Source organism: Centropristis striata, chromosome 3 (assembly GCF_030273125.1).
Source record: "Centropristis striata isolate RG_2023a ecotype Rhode Island chromosome 3, C.striata_1.0, whole genome shotgun sequence".
Classification (NCBI taxonomy): Eukaryota; Metazoa; Chordata; class Actinopteri; order Perciformes; family Serranidae; genus Centropristis; species Centropristis striata.
The window spans coordinates 38,921,090-38,944,675 of NC_081519.1; the positions used below are offsets into that span (position 1 = coordinate 38,921,090).

Here is a 23,586-nt window from a genome sequence, read left to right on the forward strand (position 1 = left end):
ACAAACCCAAACGACCAAAATGACTCTGCATTTCTTAGCAAGCTGAGTCAAGACTATGAATAAGATTAAACTAATCTCTTAAGGAGGTGTTTTTTTATGCAGAGGTGCTTGTTGTTTTAGTGTATTTCTACTTTCTCTCCATGTCTTTCCTCATGATTTCTGTGTCATTCATTCTCCTCTTCCTCTTCTTCCTTTTTAACTCCTCTCACCTCAACAATGTCCTCTCATCCTCAAATAAAAACACAGTCAGCAAAGGGGCCTTTGGGAGTTTGTGGGAAAACCAGCCCTCATCTTTCATCTTCCCATCCTGGCCCTGTTCTTCCCCTCTCCCGTTTCTCTTCCCCTCCTCCTCAGGACTTTTTTGTCTCCTTTTCTCCTCCTCCACCCTTCCTCTCTCTCTCTCCCCCAGCTACTTTCTCTCCATCTTTCTCCCTCTCCCTCCCACCAACTATCTTCGGGATTATCGATTTAGCGTAGGCTGTGATTGAGTCTCACTGGGTGTAATGCAGGCCCTAAGGTGTCTTCTGAATGGAGAGCATCATGAGTTATGGACTAACTATAGTCACTCTTCCACAACACCTGAATCACAGGCAGACACGGTATCACACACACACACACACACACACACACACACACACACACAAACACACACACAGAAACTGATTCCCCAATGCAAACCAACCATTGTGTGCAAAGACAAGGACACACACATTGATCATACTTATCGCTGACACACACATAGAGATGATCCAACACTCATTGTCACCATAACTTCAATTCAAACTGACTTAAAGGTGTCATTTTATAACTTCTTGTGCTTTTGCTCATTTGTATTCACGTAAAATTGCATCTAGCAGTGACCTCTGACTTTTTTCTTTCGTTTTTATTGCAATAAAGGTATGTTTTGCATCCTGTGTAATATTACATCTGTGATTCAACACCATGAACGGCCACAGATGCGCACGGTGTGCAAATGAATCTACAAGAAGACACAAACACAATAATGCCAGAGGTAGAAAAAAAATAACGCTACACTCACCATTTAAATAGAAGAAGGCAAGACAGTTCTGAACAATCTTTGGATAATATCCTTTCAGTCATTAGTGCACTTTGTTGCAGGAAAGGCTCATCCAAGCTCAGTGAAAAGAATCTACAACATTTGCACACTGCAGCTCCATACTATGGTGGTAATACAACTGTAGCTACATTTACTCAGGGTAAAACAAAGAAATATCACCTATATTGTTATATATTGGTCGTTTTAAGGAAACTACCTACAACCCAAATTCCAAAAATGTTAGGATGAGTTGAAAAGTTTGAAAATATTTAATTGTAAATGTACAAAGACAGTATATTTTAACATTCAAACTGATAAATATGTATTTGTGTAAAATACACTCTGAATTTGATCAGGGGAAACTGGTTTGAAATTAAGGATCTCAATCATAGAATTACAGATTTTTTTTTCAATTTGTTTTGGAATAGCCTAATGACCACAGCTAACCGTGCAGTGTCCTATTATTATTTGGGCCTAATGATCTCAATACTTTTAACTTCGCCAAGAAAACATGTTTTCACCTATAGAGTCTATGGGTTTTCACATGAGGCCCTGAAGGCACCATAAGTCAGTGAAGGCAACTAAAGTCGGTAAATGCGGTAATGGCTAGCTAAAGATAAAAAAGTTTGGTAAAGATAAAGTCAGGAAAAGTATTTTCAGCAACTCAGTGACACTTGGCCATACATTCTCTAATAGTTTTCATCCGTGTTACATGAAGGAACAGATTATGGCCGCTTACCTGGTCCCGGGTAACGCTGTGGCTCGGTTTATAAATCCCAACGCCCCCCGGGCAACAGAGGCAGTCGTTAGCCGTCGACATTAGCCGTTGGTTAGCCGTTGACGTTATAGCCGTGGAGGCTATTATTCACTTTCGGAAATTGATTTTTATCAACGAACTCGGCTGTTTTTATTGTTTGTTGCACCTACCTCAACCCAAAATGTTTCCTCAGGGCTGCATTATCTGACTTTTCTGCTAGTTAAAATCACGTCAGTTTTTGTGTTTTTTGAGCATAAACTTCCTGTTACGTTACGTTGACGGTTACGTTCACACCTATGTTGAGGGAATCATAATCTAAGGTTCCGTTTTCCAGATGTGTTAAATAAATGCAATTATTTTGTGTTATTTGTCTATTCAAATAAAGCTTAATTGAACTTAATTCACTTTAGATTACTGTTGCTGGTTTCCTGTTGTCGTTTTTCTTGTCCTGCTTGTTTCCACTATGCTGTTTCTGCCCTGTTTTTGTTATTGTAACTAAGCATAAAGTGTATGCTATCTACATTAAATATTGACCATGCATATGAAGACCTCAAGCACTTCTGGGAACACTCAGCATGGGAAATTATCAGGAGTGGGAGCCCACTTAAGTAAAAATAATAATAAAAAATGAAAAAAGGTTTCCTGTGATTCCTTCCCTAAAGAACAGATGTTCTCTGCAAATTGGTGGACAGGTTTTCTTTCTCTAGGCCTAAATGCTTTCTCACATATTGCATTATGACTGAGGCGCTTCATCAAATACTTAGTAGAGTAAAAACGGGATGTGTAAAAACTAGGCCTACTCAAGTGGTCAGGGGTCAGATTTGACCTGACTTTTTCACACAACATGCTGAACTACCAGGGACACTACATCTATTAATGATGCTAGTTTGGGAGCCTATAATAGGTGTGCATAATTGATTAAAAGGCATTTATTTCAGCATATCGCATTTGCCGCCGATGCCTCCAAATGTACGCTTGCTTTTATCCGTGCATTAACCCTCCCCTCCTCCTCAAGCATTCACCCTGCCCCCAAAAACAAGACGCTCATTGTAATTCGCAAATCCTATTAGGATTGGCCCCAGAGTCGGCCTCTGCTTAGCAAATAAATAATGGTAATGATGATGATCCCTCATCTTGTCACTGGGGCTCTCCCCCGGGGGCCTCACAGTGCAGGTGGAGGGATCCTCTCCTGGCCTAATTGGTTCCAACCCTGCAGTCTTCTCTCCAGCCTTTTCTCCCTCCCTCCCTCACTTTCTCTCTCTCTCTTTCTGGGCCTCAGGACTCTCTCGGTAAACTTGTCTTTCTCTTTATATGTGTGTGTGTCATCACCATCTTTAATTTATTCCTGCACAAGCATGAAATCACACAAATACACCAGCACTTTCGGTCTCTCTGTGCACAAATAACATGGATGGACAGACAGGGCAGAAAATATACACACAGACATCTATGTACTGTACTATGGTAACCGCCTGCCAACATTTTGCCACTGTCTTTCCCTGCAGTGTCATTTTGGCAGCCACTGCATATAAACACTTTGAAATATTTAACTGTGCCAGACAGGAAACTGTTTCCATCTCTTTATCTGTTTATCTAGTCCTTTACTCTGACCCCTGCCCTGCACCGAGCCTATCTCCAACCATCACCGTACCTCATTACAATTCCACTTTAAAAAAAGACACCGTTTTTTAACACACAAGATTGCAAAGTCATTTTGAATGTATGAGTAATGGAGATTAATGATCGTGCAAATCAGATTAGATAATTGAATTTTGGCGCCTCAGTGAAAAATGGATGGAAATAAAAGAGGTGTTATTCTGCAACAGTTATTAAAAGAATCATGTCAAGGATTTAATCTAATGCTTCAGAGGTTCTGTCAGGAAATATGGGATTTGATACAGGTTCACACTATTCCACGCACACTTACACACATCCATGTGTCACAAAAACAGACAGACAGAGAGCAAGACGGTATAAAAAAAAGTTCTAAAAATAAATCTAAGCTTTGTGAAGGGCCTAAAATGTTGTTTTGTTGCTTCGAGGACTGGGAGACGAAGCAGCTTTAGCTCTGGCCCTTTCTGAAACATTTCTCTAAAAATCAATACCTTCTCTGCTAGGCAAAGAGGATCTCTAATATAGTTTTATGTTATTATTTTTCCTCACACATTGCTACATTTCTCAGCGGCTGGCGGAGGAGAAGATGGATTTTCTCTTCGACTGGATGCTAAATGTGATTCTGAATGCGGTGGGTCAATGAGATGATGCAGAGCCTGCACTCTTAAAAAGGGATGCGTCACTTTCTGCACATCCATAAGTGCAGTTTGACACCTCACAAAGTTGTATTACTTTTCAACACTGTATAATGCTGAGCGAACATGTGCTGAAAATTACATGTGATGCATTCAGGAGAGATGTGTGTAAAGTAACAAGCTGCCTCCAACTGGACCCATGGGTATGATACTTAACAACTCAGGATCACAGATTAAGCAGAGGAATACGACGCATTTTCATCACTGAATTTAAAGCAAACCATTGGTGCTAATGACTACATGTCCACATTTAATTGTATGCCCAGAGAATCCCTTAAACACTATGGAAATATGGAATATATTATGATTTCCAGAGACCAAATGAATAATTCCAGCAGCTCACACGGTTATTAAAAGCCATGATCATTAAAATGAAACATAACTAATTTCTCCTCTCGTGCAAGCTTGTGATCCTTTGGCCTGGACAGACTTCACGTTAGCTTCCCATCCGTTATTCACAATAAACACACACTTGGTCTTTGTGCTGTGTGAAGAATTAAAGCTCCATATCCGGTGCAACAGGGACCTCTGTTGGGTAAAATCATCATTACATGTTAAACTCAAAACGTTGTAATTCAGTGTGACATATATTTGTTGCAGAACATGTTGGCTTTACATTAAAAAAAATCAACTTTTTTGATCTACAATTTAAATTCAGATAACATTTTTACCCTCTTTTTTTGACACTTTTTATTGGTGTTGTTAAAAACACCAGAAATACACAATGCACACCTGTTGCACATGTTGCAATGCATATTAAAGCATTTTCTGATGTCTACAGTGTCCGTAAATATTACTGATTGTTGTGAAAATCTGTCACTTTAACATTTCTTTGAAGCATTTGATTGTGAAAGTTACATTTTTGCCCGCTTTAAAATCTAAAAACAGAGGTCCCATGACTCCCTCCTTGCTTTTCTTGTTGTGTAATTGACATGCATCTTTGGCACTGTGAAGAATCTTGACAGGTTATTTCTGACCTCAGAAACAGTGGCAGATTTTTTTTTTTAAATCTCAACGTCAAGCTCCAACTGTGCCCGCTGCCATGGAAACGTGCATGTATAAAATTTGCAGGCTGTCTCTTGAGGATGAAGCAGAGAAGCTCAGTTTTTAAAGTCAAAATGGATGAGAAGTTGTAATGGTGTAAGGTTTCATACATCTGCGGTGTGTTTCGAGGGTTCAAACTTTTGACTTTATTGTGCACCATCAGACATCAACAGCACATAATGATGGACAGAAGTACACACTGAGGCCAATTCAGCGAGGCCTCTTCTTTAAGGTGGCTATGGCTGCAGGGATTGCCACCTGCAGCCAGAGGGCAGTAGGGTAAGGTGGTGATTGAGTGGGTGTGTGATGTCCTGTGCTACTTCTAACAAGTCCTCCAAACAATGCCACCATATAGGTTATTTGAAACCTGGTCTCACAGGAATCCGTGAAATAGCCACGGATTCGCTTAACTCAAAATCTGTGGAATAGCCACGGAATCACTCAAATTTCTGTGAAACTGACATGGATTTCGCTACAATGCAAGTTAATATTTTTTCCTATTGGCTTGTTCCAAGTCATGTGACTTTTAAGGTCCCGGCGGTCAGAACAAAAAACATGGCGGACAGTTCTCTAATTTTTAGTGAAAAAATCAATATTTTGACTTAGTTTCTGCATAAAAATGGATTTTGATCACATTTCTAGCGAGAAATATATGTTTTATTTTCTAAATATTCACTCAGTGAATGTACACGGGATATGACTGTCATTAACTTGCATTGTAGCCAAATCCGTGTCCGTTTAACAGAAATTTGAGTGATTCCGTGGCTATTCCACGGATTTTGAGTTAAGCAAATCCGTGGCTATTTCACGGATTCCTGTGAGACCAGGTTGGTTATTTGTTCCTAAACTCAAATACAACCAGTGGCAGGAAATCCACACGCCCTACATTTATGTGCCTGTCCTCATTATAAAATTGCTGTGAAAACGTGAAACAGTTGCAGTTTGATGACGTTTGGGCGCCACCATGACACGGTCATGGTTTGGCTTATAATATGTAGATTTGTTATGTGACCTCAGCGAACCGACATTAAATAGATTATTTGAGCCTCAGTAGAGATGGAGCGACCACACCCAACCATGGGGGAAACAAACCATCGCTCTCCATTGACTTAGTAGTGAATGAAGGCGTCTCTTTGACAATTTGACAAAAAAAAATGAAAAATTGTCAGAAGCTGCACTATCAACAAGTTAAAGAAACCCAGAAAGGTTTTAAAATCAGATGAACCGAAAATATGAAGTCTTAAGAGGACAAAAGTTGATTTTAGCTAGAGACAGACATTTTGTTCGTACAGCCCATGATTGTCTCAAAGTTAACGAGTTTCTGGATCTCACAGTTTTTCTCATTGTAACTGCTGATGCCGATGCTCATGTCTGTATACGTTTGTATCCACTTTTGTCCTCTTAAAAGTGTTTCTTGCTGTTCAGCAGTTCTTCAGTTCAGCAGTTCAGGTAAAAGAAGAAAACTTCTTTTACCTGTTGGTAATACATTCTACCCCCCAGCAGCTTTTTTACCATTTTTCTGTTTTTTTGCTAGCAGATAAAATTGTAAAGAATGCTCCATCGGTCAATACAAAGTCAATGGAGAGTGAAGGTTTGTTATAAAATCACATATTCCTTTTTTTTTTTTTACTTTTCAATGTTAATTTCATGTCCTTTGTATGAATTTAACCTAAGACACTAAATAAAACTCAAAGTTTACCTGTAGTTTGACTCTAAGTTCGGTTCTCGGTGTGATGTCTCCAGTAAAAATGAAATTCTTGAATTGAACAGATTCATTGCCACAGCATCATGCCATCGACCCCCTCCATGCCCTCGCCCTCTCACCAGTGCACTCGCTACACACACACACACACACACACACACACGCATATATATATATATATATATATATATATATATATAATCCAGCCACTCAAATCCACAAAGATTTTGGCAACCCTCCTCCATCCTGCCTGTCTGGAGTGGCAGGGTCAGGGGGTCGGGGATGACAACATGGCAGCTGTGATATCTTCCAACGCGGTCCCCCGGTCCAAAGCGGCACGAAGCAGAGGCTGTTTCCCAGGAGGAAGTGACCCGTGTCTGAAGGGGTGCTCTGTTGTCCAATCAGAGGACTGCTGAAGCCTGGCAGTGCTACCTGCTCGGGCCGCGCTGCTCCTTCTCCCTCTGACAGACAACAGGGGAGGAAGGAGGCGTGACCAGGCAGCTCATCATCTGCATCCAAACCAAACGCAGATAGTGTGAGGGAGAGGAAACCAGGGAGAGAAAGACACAAATATAAAACAAAGACGTAACGTAACCTAGAATAAGAACAAAAGTATGAGGATTAAATCAATTATTGTGTAAATAACAATTTAGTAGGCAAGATCTAAAGGTAAGACATTTAGATGTATGGAAAAAGAAACCAAGTGAATATGTCTGTCTGTCTGTCTGTCTGTCTGTCTGTCTGTAGCGGTGGAAAGTAACTAAGTACATACATTTTACTCAAGTATTGTCCTTAAGTACAATTTTGAGGAATATGTACTTCACATGAATATTCAAATTTTATGTAACTTCATACTTCTACTTCACTACATTTAGCTGACAGCTTTAGTTACTCTTTTGCTTGAGATTTAACATAAAACATTATCAATTTAAAGTGATTCAACTTTTTTATTTATTATTTTTTTATTAAGCTTCATAACAGTATATTAAGTCGTTAAAATGAGGCCTGTGTTAACTACATTTAAGCACTTCTTACATAAATGCATCAATATAAAATAATTGAAAAATATAGTTAGAATATATAAAACAATGAGTGGTTCCATTCTGCATCACGAGTACTTTTACTTTTGACACTTTAAGTAATTTTTGATGCTGATAATTTTGTACTTTTTCTTGAGTCATTTTTGAATGGAGGACTTGTAGTGTTGGTAGTTTTGTAGAGTGGTATTAGTACTTTTACTTAAGTAATGGAGCTGAATGCCTTTTACACCACTGTTGTGTTATTCAGGCCTGTAGGCACCAGTGGAATGTCTCTTCGGACCTACAGATGCCATTCCCTGCATACCTGATCCCTGAGCTGTCTCTTTACATAGCGAACCTTCACCACAGCTACAGAAAATAGCTCTGCATCCATTTGAAGTCCTGGAAATGCTTCTATCTCATTTGAATGTATCGTTTTGTTCCCCGACATGTGAGGAAACAAAAGAATTCTTCCTTTCTCTATGAACGAGTCCAATAACTAACTGCAAGCAAATTCAGCACAGTCGCCTCTCTCACCTCAGTTTCTTTGAGACACACACACACACACACACACACACACACACACACACACACACACACCTCATTGTAATAGTGAATTCCCTTGAAAAGTTATAATAGTTTTGGATTTTTCATTAAATTTTAGTTTTATTTTCATTGTGATTTTTTGTTTTCAAATTCAATTAGTTTTAATTAGTTTTTAGTCAGTTTGCCAGTTTTAGTTTAGTATTTATGTTTTTGAAATGCTTTAGTTTTAGTTTAGTTTTTATTAGTTTTAGTTTTTTGTAATGGGAGATTAAAAGAGGTCACAGTAAATTTTGCCTTCATTTCCTTTGTCTTATCCATGTTCATTATGTATGAAAAAAGTTGACAATGACGAAAACGAAGGACATTTTCTCTATAATTTTAGTTATTTTGGAACCACACAATACAGTTTCAGTTAATTTTTTAAACTCTCATTTTTGAGAGGACCGGCCAAAATGTCCTCACTTTGCAAAAATGTCCCCACTCTGTTGTTTAAAAATGTGTTCTGGTCCTCACTGTGTAGGAAGTACAAGAACACACACACACACACACACACACAGTATAATGAACACAAAAAATAAATAACTGAGAAAGTTTTGCTTCCGCTGCTGTTGACAAATTGATGGTATTTGACAACCTATGAATGTGAGCGGTCAGCACACCCTGCACATTGTTATCAGCAGGGGCTTACCCACCCATGAGGGGCTCAAAGGCTCTTTAGTGACGACCAAAAATGTCCCGCACGCAGCGAAATTAGAAGAAAAGAGAAAATAAAGGCAGAGGGCAGGGTCACTGCAGACACAGACACCACCACACACTTCGAGTGGGTCATCAGTGATGATTTAGAGGGATTATTCTTGCATCTTCAACCTCTAAGGACATGCAAAATGTGATACCAAATTACTGGTAAAGCAGGCAATAAGAGACATAGAAATCAAGCTGAAAAGATAAATGTGCGTCTTTATGGCAAAATTAATTTCAATCAATTCAAAGTTTGAAAGCAGTAATACATTTTACATTTATATTAATATGATACTAATACTAAAGATACTAATCTTGTAATCTGTAGTTTGACACAATAAATGGCACTAAAAATATGTGAATTTAAAAGCAAGAGATAGTAAATATAAAGCACGTCCTGCAATATTTAAAGTAACTTCGTAGAATACACTAGTGCACCAGTGTGTGTTCAGATCCAAGAAAATTCAAATGTCCTTTTGTCTGGGACCAATAACAAGTGTGGCAGCCACACCAGGTAGTGAAACTGAGATGAAAGCTGGCCGAGGGTTCGATGGAGCTTCTCCTCCTCAAATCTCCTGCAGCAGGTTGGCAGGAAAGAAGCCGAGCTTTCGTCCGGTACTGACCTTCAGGTATCCGTTTACCTCCTCACCCTTCTTCACTACAATCTGTGGACATACACGACAAACACACTCAGATCGGGGAATTTCTTACATGTTTTTTCCAAGTTAAGGCTTATTTTTGTGTTCTGGATTTAGCACTTTAAAATTGTGGATTTGAATTTTACTAATTTTTGATTTGCAGATATTTTAAAGAAGTGGAAAATGCCAAGTTTGGATTCTTTGGTGCTAGAAGAAGAGTAGAAGAAGTAGAAGTAGAAGAAAGCATTGCATGCTGCGAAATAGTTTCCATGTCTTCACAAGAGGAAAAGGAATTTAAGGTTGATGTTCAGGTTAATTTCCAGTGAGGGTGAAATTTTAACAGCCGTGAGGTTCAACAAGGTTACATGTTGGTGACTGAACATAAATCAGTGACACTGCAACATCTGTCTCCTCATGTCAACATGACGTGTGTGTGTGTGTGTGTGTGTATGTGTGTGTGTGTGTGTGTGTGTGTGTGTGTCTATTCATGTCTTTTACAGCTGTCAACACACATGATGGCTGTATTTACGTGAATAACTACACCATGTTGAATTCACTGAACTGGAAAGCTCTGTGTGTTTTCTAATAAAACTCGAATAATCCACTCTGTGAAACCCCTGGAGTAAAGAACTGCACAATTACTGTGTTTGTTTTTTTATTTTGCTTCATCCTTTGGATCAGTGTTTAATAACTATAAGGGTGAATGACACTTCAACAGTCTCCAGTGTCTGTGAGACAGTGGATTAAAGTAGGCTTTAATTAAGCAAATAATCTATAGAGAATTGATTTGAGAACCGGCCAGACAGACAGTGCTTTAGGCTGCATGCTGGCGAGGGCTTTACTGCTGTGTATTTGTGTGTAAAGTAAAGTAAAATGTTTGTGTGTGTGTGTGTGTGTGTGTGTGTGTGTGTGTGTGTGTGTGTGTGTGATGTGCATAAGGATCAACAACCGTCGTCACTGCCATAGGAACGAGTGTTGAGTTTAGAGATAAAACTGAGATTATGAGATTAAGTTTATTCATTGTGGACATTTAATGTTTGGTTCCCTAATCATGCCTGAGCATACTGTATGTGTTTGTGTGTGTGTGTGTGTGTGTGTGTGTGTGTGTGTGTAAACCTGGTCTTTCTTCAGAGTAATCTGGCCCATCTCTCTGTTGCCAACGAAGGAGCGTGTCACCTTGTAGACTCTCTCTCCTGCTCGTACTCTGATGATGTAGTTGGCAGGTATGAAGCCCGTCCTCTCTCCGGTCTTCCCCTGGTGCAGAGAAGATTTTAACAGGGACTGTCACTGACTGTGAACCAGAAGCTCATCACTTAAAAAAAACAGCATTCCAACTTACAAAGCTGCAGATTTTTTTCTGTCCTTTGATTGTCAATAAACTTTACAACTAAAGTACATGAACATTAGAGATGGGTAAAAAAAATCGATACAGCATAGTATTGCAATATTTTGTGTGTTTGCATATCTGTATATGTATAGGAGTTCACGTGTGTAAGCCTGAGACTCGCCTCGCCCCACAACCCAATCAGTTGTGGAATGTCAAAGCAAAAACATAGCAGTTGCCATGGAGACAGCCTTGGTCAGGCTTTCTTGATTGAATTGAATTTTGGGGACACAAAATGCAGTTAAACAGTTAAATCGCAATATAGTGTATCCCAAAACGCTTAAAATCGCAATAATATTGTATCGTGACTCAAGTTTCGGAATAAAATCATATCGTATCCTCAAGACACCCTTATGTTTGTCCATATACATTTCATATCTTTTAAAGAAGCAAACAGGATAAAACAGCACTTTGACGTCCCCTGAGAGTAAAATGAGAAAACAAATGTAGGACTCACCCTCCACCACTCCTCATTCGAGTCATCTATCACTGTGATGCGGTCACCAGGACTAGGGAACAAACAGGATATTAAATATTGAAATATTTATTTCTCTCTCCTCCTTGCAAATACCTGCACATTCCTCTGGTCACAGTTACACAACACACTTTTATGCATGCACAGAAACACTTCTAATACATCTAAAATCTGTACCATATTTACATCATAACATCTTGTCTTAATATCTGGAACTTTTGTTATACTTTTGTCTAATTTGTCACCTGTTTGCACGATGAGACAATCAGGAAAAGAGAGTAAAAGAGATTTAGAGACACACTGAGAGATGTTAGTTGAGGTGCAGCTTACTGAACATCCAGATCGTCTTTCTCGATGGCTTTGAAGCGATACAGAGCCAGATAGTAGTGAGACTGACTGAACACGCCGATCTTCCCCGGCTGCAGCTTTTTACTCTGATGAACACAAACAAACTGCTGACTTCAACGTCACCATTCATTCAGAAAGTTTCTACATCATAGTTGACATCATCATCATCACATCTTCTGACCTTGTCATCAGTAGGAGCCTTGTCTCCTCTTTTGTCTCCTTCTGTGTTTGCTTTAATAGTACCAGTGAATAAAACAAACAAATTATTTTCTTTACATTGTATTTCCATTACTGTAAATAATATGTCAAGTCAAATCAAGTCAAAGTTTATTTATAGAGCACATTTAAAAAAACAACCTCAATTGACCAAAGTGCTGTACAGTTATTAAAATAGAATACATCATACACAAATAGGTATAAATAAAAACAATGAAAAACAATAACATACTAAAAACAGTAAAACAATCAAATAAAATAGAATAAAATAGCAATAAAAGCTCAATCCAAAACAGAGTTAGAGATAAAAAAGACAAATAAAAGGGTAAAAAAGTAAAAAAGAAAGCCAAGGATTCTTGCCTAGCTGGGACTGTATGTGATGCTGTTGCTGATGAAACAACATCAAAATGACATTAAAAGTAAACTTCTACAGGTGCTGCATAAAATAAAATAAAAAAAGCATAAGTAGGACAAAAAAATCGTCTTGTTTTTGTAAAGGACGTTGCTCAGAACAGGCCCTGACCCTGTCCAGAGCTGCTCAGTACACACTCACCTCCTTCACCTCCTCCATCCTCCTGTTTGGGCTGGGACTCATCGTCCTCCATCATCATCATCATCATCTAAACAATTTAAGACAAACAATACAATAATGCATTAAAATACAGCTTATTGTAACACATTTAATAACTGAAAGGCTCCCCCCGCCCCTGTGGCATGTCATAAGTCTGTTCATGTTGTGAAGTGTATTGGGTATGTGCTTATGTTGCTGAGGTTTTCTTCATTGTTTTTTCCTCCTTTCCTCTCCTCACGTAATGCTGTATTTCTTTTCTTTCCTCTCTGTCTCCCTGTCCTGTCCACCTCTGTCATATTGTATGTGTGTTTAGTATACGTTTGGACGGGTTGATGGCTAATTTCATTGTCCTTGTACTTGTTACTCTGTGCAATGACAGTAAAGGAAAATCTGAATCTGAACTCAGCATTAAGAATCAAATTAAAAGAAAAAAAAACGGAAACAGAAGATGTAAGTAAAAACAATGAACAGTTACAGTAAATATAGTTTAAAAACTCAAAAGAAGATTCTACGAATCAAACTGCTGAAGTTAAGTCAAGTTACTGAAAGTTACTTTCAGTGAAATAGTTCAAATGCTACACAATAGTGGAGGAAGTACTCAGATCTTCTTTAAGTAAAAGTAGAACTCACATACCCAGAGGTGGGCAACCTTTACTAACTAAAGAGCCACTGTTGGCCAAAAAGAAGAGAAAATCACGGAATGGAGCCGCAAACCTTATATTGAGCCTAAAATGAAAATTAAACAGCCTAATAAGTCTAAATTAGCCTACCAACATTATTAATAGTCATATTGAGCATTTATTAATATGATTTTGAAAACTAGTCTATCTCGGGGAACTCAAAACTAAACTCAAAGTTGGCAAAATTTAAGGGTTAAGGCGCTGGACCGGAGACTTTCGTAAGCTATGAAGCACATTTTAGTTGACTTAAATGTCAAAACTTTTTTAATATGCTGTAAAAAGGCTATACAATTTTACAATTGAGGAATACAAATAGCTTTTGGTCTACACCATTGATAAATGAACATTTTAATGTAAAAATATGTATATCATTTTTTTGTCTAAGCCACAGGGAGCCCCTGCAGGCGGCCTAAAGAGCCACATGAGGCTCTGGAGCCACAGTTTGGCCACCCCTGCACATACCCCTTTATCAATTCTTAATGTATGTGCCAAATATATGTCACTATTCATTATATAAAGTAGATTTTGTCACAGTTGAACTGTCAAAATTTAGGTTGGTTTGGTCAGCAATCATACGACTACCACTTTGATTGAAGAATTACTTTAACTTATTATTCGAACTGTTCAGTCATCAGTAGATATTTACGTATACTATTCAGTACTGTCAGCTACATGTTTACACTTCTGCCATTGCTTGTCAACTAGTTTTCACACACTCTCACATGACTGTAACATGAAGTGTTCAGGGGTTGCAGGTGACTCATTATGTATCTTTTCAAAAATTATTTTCAAGCACCCCAGGGGTAAAGGTACAGTTGATCTGGAAATCATTGCTTTAAGGCTTCCAGTGGAAACAAAGGCAGTAAAGCTCCACATAAGCTGCTCTACTTATTTCCTTACTTATTAATTTTCTGCAACATCTGTATATTACTAGATTGTTATTATTATTATTGATGCATTTAAGTATCCATCAATTCAGTGTTGCAGCTTTACTTATTGATTAATCTATAATAATACATCAATATTTATAAGTTGACTTAAAATGTGTATTTAAAACCCTGATCTGCAGAATAACTAGTAACTAAAGCTATCACATAAAAGTAATGGAATAAAAAGTGACACATTTGCCTCTGAGATGAAATGAAGTAGAAGTTTAAAGAAGCACAAAATGGAAAAGTACATCTACTAGTAAAATTGTACTTTAAATGTACATTCCACAGCTGATGGTATAAAATATACAGCAGGCAGAAACTTATTATACTAAATATAACCCCATGAAAAATTAACAAATGTAAATTTTGGAAAACTTGACATCCTCCGAGTTGTATTATTAATATTTAAATCTATTTTATTTGTAAACCTTATTTTTGTTTTGATATTTGATTTGACTCCACCTAGGTTTTTTTTTTGTTGTTGTTGTTTTTTGGTGGTTTTTTTTTTATTGCTTTTATTTTTCTACTATCATTCTGTTCTTTCGTGTTGATTTCGAGCATAAATGAACATGTACATTCTTAAAGATTATTTTTTTGGTATTTTTCATGCTTTATTGAAAGTGACAGATAGAAAGGAGGTGACAGAGGGGAGGACATGCGGCAAAGGGAGCACAGGCCGGATTCGAACCCGGCTCCGCCGCAGCAAGGACTCGGCCTTAATGGTAACGTTCTACCAGTGTGAGCCACCGGGACGCCCTCATTCTTCATTTTTGTATGTGAACGAAAGAAAAAAAAACCAATACAGAGAAGTTTGAAAAAGAAAGAGATAAAAGCTTTAAAAGATGAAACGATGGCACCATGTGCACAAATAGCTGTGTGCAGTATGAAGTGTTATCAGTGCCTTCACACTCACATTCTTCTTGTCCTCTGAACCTTTTTTACGCTCCTTGTTGGCCATGATGACACCGATACGCAGCGTCTCAAACACAGGGTCGGTGCGGTTTGACTGTGCTGCCAATCAAACGGCATCAATCAATAAACAAACAGAGAAAACATTAAAGCAGGAGAGTGAGCCGTTCTGACAGGAAGTATTTGACTTTTTTTGATTAAAGTTTGTTCTCATCACTGCACTGCTGATCTAGGTGCCTCTTTCATGTCAAGAATCCAAACCGAAACACAACATCTGGCAGAGAATAAGGTACTTAAATAAATAATTATATAGAAATATAGTTATGTAGAAATGCACACAAGTTGGACTCACAAAAAGGCAGCAGCTGTGAGACTGTGGCATTCTGCTGACTGCTGTAGAGAGGAGAACTGTAGGCTCGTCTGAATCCTGGAGGCTGAGAGAGGAGAGGAAACATTTGAGAGAATCCTCTGCAGAGTCCTCTGCAATTTTGAGAGAAAATTCTCAGCAGTAAATTTTTTGAAAGAATTCTGAAGTAATCTGTTACACCAAGCTCACAATTTTGCCGAAACACTTCTGGAACTCCACGTAGGACTGGCACTGGTGGTGGATGCTGGTTTTGCAGTTCTTACATCGCAACGCAAACTTATTGTTAACTGAAAATAAAATAAAATAAAAATGACACCAGGAAAACACATTCGTTTTAGCATCAGCCCGCATACAGACTCCATTCATTGTGACATGCAGGAAAGACAAAGAGAAGAGACATACATACACACTATCATGCGTGCGCAGACGTCACAAAACTTTGGTTTCTTGCAGTAGTGGTCCTTGAACTTGTGAGGTCTGTCGTTGACTGGTCTGACTGGTTCTGCAGGAGGTGGTTCATCTTTGTCTTCCTCCTCCACCTCCTCGTCGTAGATGAAATATAACTGAAGAGAGGTGAGAAAGGACGTGCAAAATCACAACAGAGAAGAATAAAAGATGGTGGATCATACATGTTAAATACTGAACAGCCATTTAATAACTGAAAGGCTCCCCCCGCCCCTGTGGCATGTCATAAGTCTGTTCATGTTGTTAAGTGTATTGGGTATGTGCTTATGTTGCTGAGTTTTTTTTCATTGTTTTTTCCTCCTTTCCTCTCCTCACGTAATGCTGTATTTCTTTTCTTTCCTCTCTGTCTCCCTGTCCTGTCCACCTCTGTCATATTGTATGTGTGTTTAGTATACGTTTGGACGGGTTGATGGCTAATTTCATTGTCCTTGTACTTGTTACTCTGTGCAATGACAATAAAGGAAAATCTGAATCTGAACTCAGCATTAAGAATCAAATTAAAAGGAAAAAAATCAGAAACAGAAGATGTAAGTAAAAACAATGTACAGTTACAGTAAATATAGTTAAAAAACTCAAAAGAAGATTCTACTAATCAAACTGCTGAAGTTGCTGAACAGCCAACAGACACCTACTTGGGGGTCACTGCACGAAGGTTTCGGGATTTTAAGGAGTGAGAGTCAACTTTTTCCAATATACAGTTGGCCTATATTTCAGAATTTTATTCAACTCTGTGAAAAAAACTAAATTATAGTGTTATTTTTAAACTTTGGATTATAACTTTATATATACATTATGAAATAATTTGAAAGGAAGTAAAGACCTGAATACAAACTATATTTACAGAGCATTTCCTTCTCTGCATAAGAAAAGTGGGTAACGCTTTATATTAAGGTCCTTGTAATAACCATTAATTAACAAGTAATAAGGCCCTTGTAAGTCCTTACAAGATGCTTATTAACATTATTGTGTGTTTATAAGCTTATATAAGTGTTAATAATGGCATTACAAACACCCATGACCCACCCATTATGTCTTTGCCATGCCTTTATTAATCTTATTTTGTTTGCTTATTAATATTAAAATATACTTTATTGCTCATCTATTATAAGTTAACTATAAGCTAACTATGCTTTTTGCAACTACCAGATCTAAAGCGAGAACAATGCCTTATTACTTGTTAATTAATGGTTATTAAGGACCTTATTATAAAGCGTTACCGAAAAGTGTGCAGTTAAAATACCCAAGAAGCTAACAGAATAATGTCCAACCAAGAATTTCCCAAAATAGAAGCCTACAAAGTATTTATGATTGTTGAAAATGTTAGAACATTTTAAAATAACGCCACCACTCCGGTTCACAAATGAAACATCCACAGTTTCCAAAGATTAATGGCATTAATTATAGCTCCTGAAAACAAAAATATAGTTTACTCAAAACACAAAATAAAGCTCAAATTTACAAACTTCATTGCATTCATGGCATCAAAAAACCGCGTGCCCCTCCCGGGCATCTCACCAACAATGGGTTTAACAGCAGATAAGGGCCAACAGTGGTGTTAATCAGAAAGCTGCCAGTATGTTTTGAATCAAGCAAAGTGGAGAACAAACTGACTAAATCTTCTGAAATCTGAAAATATCCAGTTTTGGGGTTTTATTGACTTGTCTTCTTGTGTTTGCCTCTTTATTTAACCCAAACAGTCCCAGTATCCCACCGCCCACAGCCTGGCACATTTATACCACAATGATGCTATTAATACTGAACCCCTGCTGACTGACTCATATGGAGTCTGTCTGTTCACACACAATGCTTCATATCAGCCAGAGACAGATCAATAACGGCTTCACATACACATAAGTCAAAACTAATGTACGTCTTTTCTATTGTACTCAAATGCATTCATTGATTGACACACACACACAAAAACACAGACACACACACACACACACACACACACACACACACACACAGACACACACACACACACATGCACGCGCACACACACACACACACACACACACACAGGCACACGCACACAGACACAGACACAGACACACACAGACACACACACACACACGCACACACACACACACACACACAGGCACACACACACAGACACACACACAGACACAGACACAGACACACAGACACACAGACACACACAGGTGGGATAGACTGATTAGATGGCTTAGATCTCAAAATAGCCTTCAACGGAGACCGACAGAATTCCCACCTGAATGCAACAAAGCTTGACACTGCTACTCCTAAATATACTACAGTCTAGTCAAACAGAGCCATGAAGATGTCTCACACACACACACACACACACACACACACACACACACACACACACACACACACACACACACACACACACACACACACACACACACACACACACAAAGATCTGTACACACACATGCACTCAGAGGGACGCCTGACAGGCTGGACTGGCTCGGCTCTGTCAGTGGCGGGATTAGAGGCTCCCCGTGGACGCCGGTCTGTGGATTTACACTACAATCACTGATAATACCAGGGACAGTTCACACATTACAGCACCGTCACTCTGCAGCTCTATTTAGCTGTCAGGGTTCCTAAACAAACCTCCGACACCGTCTCAGGACTTTCGGCAGCTTAGAGTCGACTCATTCTAACCCACTTTTACAATCTTTCACATATCAAGAGAAAATAAATACAGGACGTGATATCTGTCCAAATGTACTGTATCAAAAAAGTATGAAAATAGACTGAATGAATACAAAATATAAAAAAAGAAAAATACATATATTTCTCCAGTGGTGTTTGACTTTTTTGACAGTTTTTGTCGTCCAGGGCTTACATTCATAAAACTGCTTAAGCCTCCTGTTATGTTTGTTTCTCAGGAACAGCAGTAATGTCCGAGGGTCAATCTGACCCCGGGGCATGTTAAATTATCCAAAAGTGTCAGACAAACATTGTTTATATTTCATCATTAACTCCATTACTAACCATTTCAATTAATATTTAGTGCAGTGTTCTTTAGCTCTCACAGATCATGGTTCAATGAGGATAATTCACTCATTTTCATAAAAATGGATGAAATTAATTTTATGTATATTGGAAAGACCTACATATAAAATAAAGTTTTAAATGATAATTGATTCTTTTAAATTGTATTTTACATTTTAAAATGTAAAATAAATTGTTTTTGCATTTTTGTAGCTTTATTGACAGGAGATATTGAGAGAAAGGGGGAGACAGAAGGGAAGACAGGCATTCAACAACATAAATAAATCTGCCGTTAATTTCTCTCAGTCACTAAATTCCTTTAATAATATGATTTTTCTGATGAGTGTTGCTTTTTTGTGTTGTTTTTTTTCCCATAAATCATTATTTAAAAAAAAAAAAACAACTTAGTGAACTAACTTAACTTACACAGCAATAAAAAAAAATCTTGACAACTTTCAAAAAACATTTGAAAAGCATAACCAAAAATGTTATCAAGTAATTCTTGATATTATAACTATAATTGTACTTCTATGTTATCTGGTGTCACTATAGTTCCTTATTTTTTATTATGTTATCCCAATTACATGTAATCTATTACTGCCCAGTATACATTTCAAGGGACAGATTTCTTGAATGTCGGGGAAATGCATCCAAAACTATCAGCAGGACCAGATACCACTGGAGAGAAAATATGTTTTTTGAAATTTGATGTTTGTGTGCCACATGAGTGTGGTGGATATCGGATGTCTCACCGTGTTGTCCTCCTCTTTCACCACATTATCAGGCAGAGGGGGGTGGTCATGAATATCCACAGAGTCCTTGTCATCCATCCTGTCATCGTCGGGTAGCAAATGTCACACGGAGAAGCAAATGTTGAAATGCAAAAGACAAATATGTGGCTAAGATTTCTCACGGTGGCCTTACTGTATCAATAAAGCCTCAGAGTTCACATTCCAGGGTTTATCTAAAGTATCACTTGTGTAGTTTTCTGACTTCTGATCTGAGACGACATTGCATTGTGAGATTTCACATGTTGTAATTTGATTATTTCCAACAGTGCATTTTCCTCCATCTTTTGTTAACCCTTTATCAGGCAAATTACTATATAATGGTAATGGTAACTTCAGGTAATATTTAGAGAAAAAAGTTGCAAATTTACTAGATTAAAGTGGCAAATCTACAAGAAAAAAAGTCGCAGATTTAAGAGATTTTAAGTGTCAAATCTGCGCGAAAAAAAGTCACAGATTTGCGAGAAAAAAGTGGGAAAAAAGCAACTTTTTTTCTCCCAGATTCACCACTTTGACCCTTAATAGGGCACTCATTGAAATACTTGCAAATTCCAAATTTCAACCCTAGAGAATATTGGAGGGTATTACATACCGCCAGAATGTGTAAAAAAAAAAAAACATACGAAAATAATATTTTGAGAAAAAAGTTTACGAGATTAAAGTGGCAAATCTACTAGAAAAAATGCCCAGATTTATAAGATTTAAAGTGGTGAATGTGGGGGAAACAGTTGCTTTTCCCCCACTTTTTTCTCGTAAATCTGTGACTTTTTTTCTTGTAGGTTTGCCACTTTAATCTAGTAAATTTGCAACTTTTTTCTCGAAATATTACCTGACTCTAACTACCAAATACAGTTTTTTGCCTGATAAAAGGTTAAAGAAGTGATGGAAGAAGCAGTCAGATCTCTAACTTTGGTGAAAGTAGAAATACAAGAGAAAGTAGAAGCACAACATTATTAGTATCAAAATCAACTTTGAGTAGCTCATTATGCAGAATGTTCAATTTCGAGATTTGTTGATTTGAGAATTTATATTATATAACTGTATTATAATTTTTAAAGATTTTTTATCATTTAAATGTAGCAGCTTGTAAAGGTGGAGCTCATTTTTTTAAAGTTATTTTATATACAGCTGGGTTGTGTTATAAATTACATATATTATAACCAATTTGTAAATGTAGCTTCTGTTTTCATCTTTTTTATATATATTTTTAATATATTTTTTCTCTTTGATTTTAAGGTGTTGTTTAATTATCTGAAAATGTTTTTCTGCCCTTTGTCAATAGTCACTGAAGCTTTAAAATAAATGCAGTGAAATAGAAAGTGCAATATTTGCCTCTGAAATACTGTGCAGTAAAAGTATAAAATGACATAAAATAAAAAAATATTGAAGTACCAAAACATTTTACTTAAGTACAGTACCGCTGTCTTTAGGATTATTAAGATTATACAAAGGTAACCTGGCGTTGAAAGTACAAAAGACACAATTATGTGAAATTTTTGCATCAATTATCTACATTAAATTTCAAATTAAAGGTTGCACTTACAGGTCATAATGAGCCATGTTGTCCTCTGGTCAGTTGTAGTTTAGTTCCTCCAGATATCTGGACCACTAGATGGCGCTGGAAACAGAAAACACATCAGCATCACTTCTGTTTCCGTGAAGAGATTCCCAAAAAGTCTTCTGAATTTCCTGAAAATGTGCTAATGATAACAAGAAACTCCTTCTGCTTGGCTTACATTTAATAATCAACCATAAAACTTCATATTAATTCACAGGTCTTCTCATCGGTCAGTTATCAGTGAACAAAGTGCAGCTTTGAACGCTGATGTCTGCTCTGGAGAGGCAACCTGATCTTTGTAAAGTTAAAACAGGACTCACTCGTAACCTGCTACAAGATATATGGCGAACACATCCACGCTGGGGTTAAGAGGCTTTCCCTTCTCAGGTTGCTCTTCATGTTAACATGCAAGAAGAAGAAAACATTCAGTGATCCGAGACCTGGACAGTGCCCTCGTGACATTAGTGAAGGGTTAGAAATGACTCAGGGAGGTTAGATGCAACTGACCGTGAAACTTGAATTCCACTTCTTCTAAAAAAAAAAGTGAGGGGATTCCTTCAGGAGGACTTCCTGCAGCTTCAAACTTCTTCAGACTTTTTCTAGCTTTTTCTACTATTCAGACTTCAACATGCCCAACTCTCCAAATGAGGCTCCAACAGGTGGGAGATTGGGATGAGTAATGCCAGCAGGCCACCCCAGCCCAGCCCTGAGTCTGAATGTGTGTGTGTGTGTGTGTGTGTGTGTGTGACTGGTTGGGACAGCTGAGCACTTTAAAAACAGAGAAGCTCTCCCAGCTGAGTTAGGGAGAGAGAGAAAAAAAAAAAAACTCTGCTTGTTTTCACTCAGCATACTAAAACATCAGATACATATGTTAAATAACTATTTTTTTAGTTATTTATTTACAATTAAACACTTTTATTGATGGAGGCACTCTTGCAAATAACATGTAAACAATGCTTTGTTTCATTTTAACCCTCTAATAAATTAGGATTTTCCTTAACTTATTAAAGCAGGCAACAAGGAAGATCTTAAACCAGCTTTGAATTGAAATCACTAAGCTTGTTTGTCGGGTCTGTCTCCATGGAGATCTTGGTTTTTCCAGATTAGCGTCTATGGATGTCGAGTCACTGCTGGTTGACCTGTTCTGCTCCTGGAAGCACCAGAGGGAAGAGCAAAACTACAGAAGAAGTTATTACATCAACTTAAATCAAAACTTTGGTTTCCTCTCTACTAGTAGGATTTGGATAGTATTCAAAGATCTGCAAAGTCTCATAGAAGAAGTTTTCAGGGCATTCTGCCATAAAGGGGCTGTTTAACCCAAAGCATTAACTTTTCCTAAACTTCATCAAGTAGTTTTGTTGTCTAATTCCAACAGCATTTCTGGCAGAAACCTTGAAAACTGACTTCTCCCATGTGCTTCGCGAGTCCACAACCGTCCAAGGAAATAACTGAAATTAAAATTGGCTCAATCTAGTAGTCAGGAGGGGAATAACACCTCTCCAAAACCCATAGACAGACTCTAATGCATATCAAAGGGACTCTTTTCCAGACTTGGGGGCATGGAGGTGCTCATTATGAACAGACAAGTGATAAATTAGTGGAATAAATGAGTGGAAAACAAAAATTGCGGATGCTTTCATACAGAAAAAACTGCTTGAGGAGCATGAAAAAGGTTTGAATCAGATGCTCTTCACGATATTAACAAAACTAAACACACATTTTGGACTTAAACACCAGACATCTTCCACAGTCATCATCAAAACCCCAAAATGAAGGATTATATCTAAAGTTTAAAGTTAAAAACTTCCAAGGACATGGTATAGTATTCATACACTGTAAAAAATGTTTGTAGAAATTACAGTAAAAAAACTGTCAAATTGCATCAGAAATAGGTCATAAAATTAAACATTGTACATCACCGTAGTATACTTTTAATTACTGTAAATCAAAAAATAGTATAAAACTTTAAATTCTACTGTTATAAACTGTAGAAAACACACAGTTTTGCTGTGTTAAAAGATTATTCAGTATAAATGACAGTTTTTGCTGATATTTACATTTAAATACTTTCACTGTATTTTTTACGGTGAAGTTCTGG

The 23,586-nt window shown here is 37.6% G+C and overlaps 1 protein-coding gene across 1 annotated transcript; it reads right to left on the reverse strand.

The window, feature by feature from the left end:
• Nucleotides 1-9,738: 9,738 nt before the first annotated feature.
• On the reverse strand, nucleotides 9,739-22,085 carry LOC131968862 (SH3 and cysteine-rich domain-containing protein 3-like). Its single transcript, XM_059329907.1, has 14 exons — nucleotides 21,996-22,085; nucleotides 21,809-21,881; nucleotides 21,474-21,548; nucleotides 19,895-19,973; nucleotides 16,099-16,255; nucleotides 15,882-15,979; nucleotides 15,678-15,759; nucleotides 15,330-15,427; nucleotides 12,787-12,853; nucleotides 12,199-12,248; nucleotides 12,000-12,103; nucleotides 11,652-11,703; nucleotides 10,927-11,064; nucleotides 9,739-9,837 (listed from the first exon to the last, which is right to left on the reverse strand). The coding sequence occupies exons 3-14, from the start codon at nucleotides 21,488-21,490 to the stop codon at nucleotides 9,739-9,741; spliced, it is 1,041 nt and encodes a 346-aa protein (XP_059185890.1). The 5' UTR covers nucleotides 21,491-21,548; nucleotides 21,809-21,881; nucleotides 21,996-22,085.
• Nucleotides 22,086-23,586: the final 1,501 nt, after the last annotated feature.

Coding starts and splice junctions, on each gene's coding strand:
- LOC131968862 (XM_059329907.1), bottom strand. Junction 16,256..19,894: donor TGAAAGAGGAGGACAACACG/GTGAGACATCCG, acceptor ACCTCTCTTCAG/TTATATTTCATCTACGACGA. Junction 15,760..15,881: donor AGAAGTGTTTCGGCAAAATT/GTGAGCTTGGTG, acceptor CTCCTCTCTCAG/CCTCCAGGATTCAGACGAGC.